The 9,357-nt window shown below is 24.2% G+C and overlaps 1 protein-coding gene across 2 annotated transcripts in view; it reads left to right on the top strand.

Moving 5' to 3' along the window:
* Positions 1-5,697: 5,697 nt before the first annotated feature.
* The window catches only part of LOC126894926 (uncharacterized), a 71,814-nt gene continuing 68,154 nt past the window's right edge, over positions 5,698-9,357 (top strand). Inside the window, exons 1-2 of one of the 2 annotated variants that reach the window (XM_050666333.1) lie at positions 5,744-5,993; positions 7,216-8,217. In XM_050666333.1, the coding sequence (XP_050522290.1) occupies positions 5,906-5,993; positions 7,216-8,012 (885 nt within the window). In that variant the 5' untranslated portion in view covers positions 5,744-5,905 and the 3' untranslated portion in view covers positions 8,013-8,217. Of the gene's footprint in view, positions 5,994-7,215; positions 8,218-9,357 lie in introns of those variants that run through there. The other variant, XM_050666491.1, reaches the window with a different exon arrangement.

The following is a 9,357-nucleotide window of genomic DNA, read 5'->3' as shown; positions in this document are numbered from 1 at the left end:
CTTCTTTCCATTTGTCAGTTATAGTCAACAGATTGAGACTTGTAAGCTCTAGAGAATTGTTATGCATAGGACAAAATAAAATAATAATTTAAAATTTTCTGTAATTACTAACAGTTAAAGGAGATATAATAAAAATTGATCATTTGTGGCTAATTAATTAAATAAAATTAAAACTATATTAAATACATTTGTTTAGTGTTGTAATGGTAATATTGTTTCCGAAATACGTATCTGCGGTTTTTGAGTTTAATATTTTTTAGTTTTTTAAATTAATAATATTTTTAATATAGTTTTAATTTTATTTAGTTAAAGGAGAAATTGTGAAAATAAAATAAATCTTTTTAAAGTAANCACATATACTGATTAAAATTAATCCAACAACACGTTATCTTAGAGTACCAGCTATATTAAGAAATTTCAAATACTTTAGAGGTACTTTTTATTTTATCATTACTAGTATAAAAATTGAATTATAAAGTCATGTAAACTTTATATATTATGTCTCATTCCTAATTTATTCATTAATATGTCTATATGACTTACATGTTCATTCATAACATTTTATTTGTATATTTAAATGGATTTATAATTTTTTTTAAATCAACAAAATTAATTAGAAAATAGTTCACTATCTTTAAATATTCAATAAAATTCTTTAGGTAAAATCATATAATAATATGTATGTCCTTGAAAATATAATAATGCATACTGCTGTGATGGTGTTTTAAATGTACTTTTATTATTATCATTATTATTTTTTGTTTGCGAAATTGGTTTAGTTTTTTTAAATTGAGATCTCAATAACGGGATCCCGTTTAAAACTTATGCATTTCTTTGTTTTTTAAATGACTTTTTATAAACATTTATACTTTTCGTTTAAATGAATACTTTTCTCTTGTATTTCACAGTCCAGGTGTTATATTATAACAACCAACTTGCATAATAATTTTCTTGGTTATCCATATGGCCATAATAATCTCCAAACTAAATAAAACTAGGTATAACTTTATTAGTTATTGCGCTATTAATAAAAATAATTTTTTTTATCTCTTGCTATTGTGATATATTGCTAATAAGCAGGTAATATTTACATCTACTCATACGTTAAGTGACGATAGTTTGTTGGCAATTACGAGCGTGTCAAGTCTGTTATTATTTGTTTGGTTTGTATTATACATATATTATATGTAACTAATAATGTAATGGCCACATTGATACAGCTATTATGCCTATTCTACATTTTCTTTGATTTTTTGAATTTCCAACTATGTATGTTTGTAGAATAAACATTTAAAGTTTTTTAGTCATTTGATGTACTCGTTTTAATGGTATTTTTTAGAATATTTTCAGTAAATACTTCATTAATGCTTTTAAAGTATCTAAATTTATTTTATATGAATNGATTAAAGCTTTTAAAGTATCTAAATTTATTTTATATGCATACAATTCATTATAATAATAAATATTTATGACTTCAAACCACTTATAAAATATATAACTAGAGAATTATCTAACAAAAAAATAGAATAGTTGTTGGAAATAAAATTGACTTGATATTTTATCGTTCAGTAAATGTGTTTTGAAATTTTGTAACATAAAATAAATATTAAACTATTGAATTTTTACCTTTTTTTAAATTTCTTATTGATAACGTATAATCTATAAAGTAAATATATTTAAAATGTTATAAGTTATAATTTAAAATGATAACTATTCTAACGATAGATTATTAACTGATCTTTAAGCTTTAGAAAAAATTATATTCATTAAAAAAATGTTTTAATATTATTACTAGGAGAGATACACTACATATGCATTTCAAATGTAACATTTAATTAAAATTTAAAAAGGCAATAACAATGGTTTAAATATACGTGATATCTGACAGTGATTAATATCACTACCATAAAAAACACTTCGATGCTTATATGTTTAAAAATGCACAATAGTTTGTAATTTTTCAATTGCCATGATTTAAAATTTTACTTAAAATTAAAATTAAAATTTCGTTAATTTATTTGTTTTATGATACAATATTTCAAACCTATCCTGTACTTAAGTTTTTGATCAGATTTTCAGAGAAAGCATACCAATAGTGTGCTTATTATCTTTAGTATAATCTATTAAAATTTTATTTGATTCTGTAAAAAAAAAGTTACATCGGTTTTAAAACGCAGGACAATTTTTTAAAAATCATATTTATATAGTAGCATAATTTTGATCTATACTATTAAATTTCTAAAAATTCGATGGTCTTTTTTTCAAATAGGAGCTGATAGGTTCAGCAAAACTAAAATGATGTTCTTTTGACATATTGATAGTTAAAATCAGTTGATTGAAAGCTGACAACTTTCATGTATAGATTTAAAAATAAGACACACACCATCACAAAATCAATACATTCTCAGTTATGAATCAAAACTAAAACTACTACATTTAAAATTTTAGATTAATATTAATAATATAACTTCGATGGAGTTCATATAATATTTAAATTTTTACTTCGATGCATTGACGTATTCCAATGAATCCAAAGTCCTAGAGACAACAATAAAATATGTTTGAACACACAAGAAAAAATTATTTTTAAAAGCAATGGACTACAAATAGTTTACAACCATTACTTTTCGAATTTAAAAAAATAGTTTTTATCTCTTATTTTCAGCAGTATTGTTTGCCGTGTTCAATGTGTAATGAAAAAAACATTTCTAACAAATCGTACAATCGGTCAAAACAAGGATAAACCAAACGATTTAGAGTTCGCAGTGAACATCAATCAAATCAAACCTCCCATCTTCCTTTTCTATATGATTTTACNCCTCCCATCTTCCTTTTCTATGTGATTTTACACCTAAAATATAGTTCAAGATTTACTGTTACCACTTACAAAAGATAGCAATAAAATTTTATGAAATTATATAGAATATATATAGTTTTTACTGTAATTTTAAGTTTTATAAAAATCGTACAAATAATGACTTTTTTTTTGTTATTATTTCACACAAATTTATAAAACCTGAGTAAAACAGAAATTGAAAATTGTATTGTAGTAATATTGTGACGGTAGTCAATACCGACCGTCGGAAAAGTGTTGTAGTTTAGTTAACACTGGTATTATATAGAAATATTCTGATTTTATTGATATAATTTTTACAGTCACGACTGGAATATTGTGGACATTAAATAAAATTATTTAACTTTGAATATAATTCATATTTCTTTCTTGACTTGACTTTCTCCGTTTACATTAATATTCATTTTTCTAAAGTTAAAGATTGTTGTAAATTTTTTTCTCGACAATTTATTTTAAATTAATATATTATGTAAGTACAAACATTCTAACAAAATCAAGTACCCGGGATGTCTGTAAAATCATAAAGATAAAATATATTAATTTTATAAAGAGATAGTTCATATATGACCTATTTCTTATTGTTAAAAATAATGAAAAGTCAAGGTGATTAAATCGAAAAATATAGTGAAAAACGCAAAAAATTTGTTTTTTCATTTTGCTTTTAAAAAATAGTAAAAAAAAAAATTCTATTCAATTATAATTATACGTCTTTTTTTTCATTAAACTTAGTTGTAATTTTCAAAATAATAATTACAGTTAATTTTGTTAATACAATCAGAGTTTCCCTCTACTAAAATTTATTCAATATGTTTATTTTAACATAATATTTATCAAAATTTATAAAAAGAAAAAATTCCTACAAAAGTATTCATTTTTTAGTACTTAAAAATTGAAATAAAATAAACATCAAATACATTAGTCATTATTAACTACGATTTGAAAATATACAAAAAAGTTTTACATTAAGAATCAAAGATAATTGTGTCACCTTAATGCAGTTTTTTCCAGAGGCTTTTTATATTATCGTAATGGTAAAAATCTAATGATGTAAAATGAAAATAACAAGTAATAGTTTTATAAAAAGAAAATATAAATGTAGACTTTCTATTTATTTTGCAAACATTTCAAGAGTTACTGTACATACACGATTTTATAAGTAAACAGACAATCTAATTTCATCAGAAGCTTTTGTCATTTTATTATAAAGCCAATCTACTAAAAACTCTTGATTTGTCGGAATCTTAATGGAATAGGATCTTGATGTCTTCATTGACAATGAAGAAGAAAGACCAGAAACAGCTAAACCATACGTGCTCGAATGAACAGATAATATTGCAGTACTCGAGAAAGTTATAGCTAATGGAATAAGCTGAATGAAATTCTAAAAGAACTTAAGTTAATTTAATCAAACATAGTATTATACACTATATTGTATGTATGTTGTACACACCTCAATCGCAAACTTTAAGAATGCATATCAGTGTGACATAACCTAATTAATTATCCTTAAATTACAAAGAGCAAACAAGACTCGAAAAAAAACATTAAATAACAGTATGAAATACTTAGTTCTATATTTTGTTGACTTAAAGCATATACTTATATTGCGTAGCCACTAATGTAAAACAATTTATTAATTCAAATAACTTTATTGTAATCGAAAGACTTTGCTTATTTTATCAAGAGAAAATTATGTTATTTTACTGTAATGTAAGTTTTTATTTAGTCGTTGAGGTAAACATCATCATTTAAATATTTTTAAACTAATATTTTTAAAACCGATCGGAAGAGCTTTTGTGTTTTGCTTAACAAAAATATTAATGACGTAAAACTCGGATTTTCCTTTTGGCTGTCGACTTCGACCAATTGTTCTTATTAATTGAAAATCTTCATTGAATGCATCTAAAGAAAATATCGTACAGACTATGAAATTTATAAAGATTTATGATGACCTTTTGTTTTTTATCTTACATTTCATAAAATTACTTTCCATTTTTTATACTATTTTTAGCTGTTAAAGTAAACAAAAGTATTTTAGTTAATTATATTAGAGTATTCCAACTGATTATCAAACAATTAAAGATCTATTGAAATTCAGAAGTATGTATTAAAACTATAAATATAAAATAACTTCTGATGTCTGTATAAAAAATTAATAATTTCATCTAGTCGTAAATAAACCTATTATATTGAATGTAAGCACAAAAAATCGAAAGACCCTATGGCTGAACGGAATTTTGATTTATCGTAACATATTTAAATGTCAACATAAGTGTTTTCAATTTTTCCATTAAACTTATGCATCATACATTTACAAAATTACTTTATTTACATGTCTGAGAGATAAAATTTCATTACTGATGGAGCTTATTTATTCGAAAGTATTCGGAAATGATAAACTATATCTATAGAATGTATCCAATGGATTGAACTCTTAATGTTTCTTTGTAGTATGTGATAAAGATAGTAGTCTTATAAAACTTAAATTTATCTATAACTTATTTTGTTCACTATATATTTTATAATATTCAGACTAGTTTTACATTTTTATTTAACATGTTATAACGTACTGCTGTATAATGTCTAATATTTTTATTGTTTTTACAGCGAGCACTTATATAATAACAGTCAATTTTTTTTTAGTATATCACACATGGAATGTAATTTATATGATTCATTGTCATTATTATGAGTAACAGTGGTATTTTTATACAATAAAATATTTAATTCACCCCAAAACTCAGTTCAAGGTTGCGGATATTTCTTGGAATTTCAGTTTAGTTTATTATGTGCACTGGCACCTTGCGTCCAAGACACCCCCACTAAAGTAGTCTAGACAAATGATGAACTCTTATCTATGACGTTCTTTCGGTATGTGAATGCGTAAAAATATAATAACAAATACCTGCAGTAAAAATAACAAAGAAACATGAAAAACCGGAGGCTACTTCAATACTGGGTAGTTAAACAATAATGCACCCTCGGTTATAAGGGTATTTAAGAACCCTCTCTTGATCAGCCACAGACTCAGTGACTTCCCAAACAATCAACATGAAGGACCACTGTAGAACTACGTTTTTTATATTAATGATTTCAACCTCAGTTTTGGTGAATTTGACGACAGCATTCAAAATACCAGGTATATAAAAAAATTATTTTATAATTTAGGTATTTATTTTGCGTACAAATTTATGGTTCTTTAATGTAACTAAGCAATTGTAATTTGTGTATTATAACTTCCTAATACAAAAAAAGATAACTATGNAATAACATCCTAATACAAAAAAAGATAACTATGTTAAAATCTTTCATACGACGTGTAAACATAATAATTAAGACAATAATAATTAACATAATAATTATTTACTATTATAGATGACAAAATTTGATATATTAAAAAAACTTATATTAGCCGTAAAAGAAAAATAAAAATATAAAATATTTCATTTTACCTTATGAATATAAATAACTGTATGAACAGACGCAAATTGCATATAAGTACCTTGAACAAAAATAAAATGTGGAGTTCCTAGTCAAAAATGAAACATAAATTATTTAAATATATAAAGTATTAACGAAAAAAACGAATCTGGATGATATTTATATCGCTTTGTTAATTTAAATTTTCTTTTGATCAAATATGTAGCTAGAATAGAATAGTTTTTTTTTTGTAAGATAATCTCTTAAAAAAATGTTTCAGTTCAGTTATCACGCCAAGAGCTTTTACAGACTTATTTTGAATTCACTTTGATTTATTATGAGTTAATCTTAATTATTATAAATTCGATTCCAGAGAAAAAATGTTTTATAAAAAAGTGGAGTCGATTCAAATTAGATTGTCATCGATAATTAGTTTTATTAACATTTTTTTACTTTATTTATTTTATATTATTTGTCTACAACTATTTTCTATTATTTTATTTTTATAATTATTTTCTGTTATTTTATTTGTATATTTAATAAATTTTATAACAATAAAATCCATTTTATGTAAGTTCTATAGCACATAAAAATCACTTCTTCTCATTTATAAGTTAATTAAAAATAATTTGTAAGCTAATTCGAGCAACGGACATTTTTTCTACATAATTTATTGACGTTTGTTTATATTTAATTTATTAATAACAAACACAAAACCATGAGAGAATTAGGGAATTATAATCCTCCCAAATAGTTAGCTTCTGAACATTCATCGTAATGTTTAATTAATTATAGTCAAATAATTTTTTATAACTTTATAATTATAACTTTTTACAAAAATAAAAAAAAATTATGGTTTCACCACCTACTAATTTTAAGTAGAATATTCCTAAAATCAGAGAAAACGTTTTTTTTTAATTTTACTTAAAATGTTTTCTCAGGATTATCTGGAAGTTCGAGACCTCAAGTAGCTCAAAAAGTGGGGACACACAATCAAATAGCCAACTACAAGGGCCCCGTGTTTATTATCAAAGAACAGGATAAAGAAAAAGGAGAGTACGATGCATTTATTACCAACGGTGGAATCCAAGAAGTAAGAGGATCAATAGGACAACAGCCAATACAACAGCCAATAGCTGTAAATAACGGTCAGCCTTCCGTGAAGGAGGAGGAAGACATCGAATACTTTGCTGTGCTCGTTACACCAGACACTGTTGCCCAATTGCAGTTCCCTAAAACTACTGAAATTAAAATACCTATTTCGGTGCTTTTGGTAGCCGTTTCTTCAAAGCTACCGTGGCTTTTAGTTTTACGTCGCAAAAACTACCCTCAGTTCTTTGAATATCAATTGACAACACCTAACCCCAACATTGGACTACTCGGTTATCCACCACAACAAGTACCGCCAATGCGTAGGCGATACTATGACAGACAGAGACGAGGTTTATTCTCTGCTGATCCAATTCGTCCCAATGAAGACGAAGACGCAATGGAAATGATAAGATTGATGCCTCTTATATTTGAAGGTGAAATGTTGTCAACCATCTGCTACAATTTTATACAAGATTACGTTACAACAGGTAAAATGCCAAAAGTACCGATAACTGCCAAGCCGGCCGATTTGAACGAGCAGAGATCGGCTGGAACTTACAATGTTGTAACTGAATCAGCACCAACGCAAATGTTGTCATCAGATTTATTGCCCGTACCAATGTCTATTCCAAAAAGAGTAGCATAATAATTTGTAAGCGCCAATTTTATTTGTCCGAATTTTATATTTAAACCGATGTAAATTAGCAGCAAATGATAATTAGTTATTTAGATTCACATATTCATCATTATATCTTCTTAATATTTATATTTATATTTTTAAAAACAAAAATATTAATTTTATTTACATTATTTCATAGTTAATAATAATTACAAACGATTGTTTAAGATTCAATAACTTACGTGACTNTAATGTTCAATAATTTACGTGACTTTATTTATGCCAATGTATTTTTTTATTAATTTATACTCATACATTTGTACATTTTATTGATAAAAATTATAGTAGTACGATGGTACTGTAAATGTTTAATATTTTTAATACTATATTAAATAAATGGGAATGATAATTGAATATTAAACTAAATACTTGCACAAAAAGTATTTAAAAAAATAGCATGAAAGAAAAAAATATGCTTATAGCAAAATATATGTTTGAAATAATTAAATATATTTTAAATATTAATTTTTAATTTTGTTTTTAAAATGTTCAATGAAATACATATTTCTATATTGTTCACAAGAGATAATTACCTAATATTTATTAGTTAATAATTATTACTATGTCATTATATTTAATACACCCAAATGGTAAATATTTATGATATTATTAAAAAAAAAAAAAACGAAAATTATATTACTGTAACAATTATCTATTAATTTAAACAAAATAAATCATAAAATTATATGAGATCTTAACTATTTATAATAATAAAGAAAANCAAAATAAATCATAAAATTATATGAGATCTTAACTATTTATAATAATAAAGAAAATATTACAATATCTTAACATACTTTGTAATATCCTTAAATGTTTTCATTCGTAGTATTATTATAATATTAAAGTTGTAGTAAATCTGAAAGTTTATTGTGAGCTGCAAATAATTTTGGATCCTAATATTTCTCATTCCATTCAAACTATTATAACAGATTTATGGCTTATGTGAGCATGTTTTAAAGGAAGATAACAAAGTTCTAATATCTTAAGTAATTTAATATTAGAGAAGTTTAGTGTTTGATGAATAATAGAATAATTTCTACAAAATATTTAAGACCTAAAAATAAAAATTGAAAGCCCAAAAATGTCAAAATGGACTATTACTTGATTAAAATTTTCATTTGTTTAATTATTTTTAGGCTAAGTTAAATATACAAACGTTTTTAACTATCCATATCAATAACAATATATATTTAATACGGTATAGGCATTTATTTACCATTAAAATTAAAAAGTTCAGTTTTATAATATTATTTTTTTATATTGAAATTATTATTCTCTTAATGATTTTAACACAACATCTGATCTACAG

This window comes from Daktulosphaira vitifoliae, unplaced genomic scaffold, assembly GCF_025091365.1.
Source record: "Daktulosphaira vitifoliae isolate Bord-2020 unplaced genomic scaffold, ASM2509136v1 Scaffold_1, whole genome shotgun sequence".
Classification (NCBI taxonomy): domain Eukaryota; kingdom Metazoa; phylum Arthropoda; class Insecta; order Hemiptera; family Phylloxeridae; genus Daktulosphaira; species Daktulosphaira vitifoliae.
This window is presented reverse-complemented; position numbering and strand designations above follow the sequence as displayed.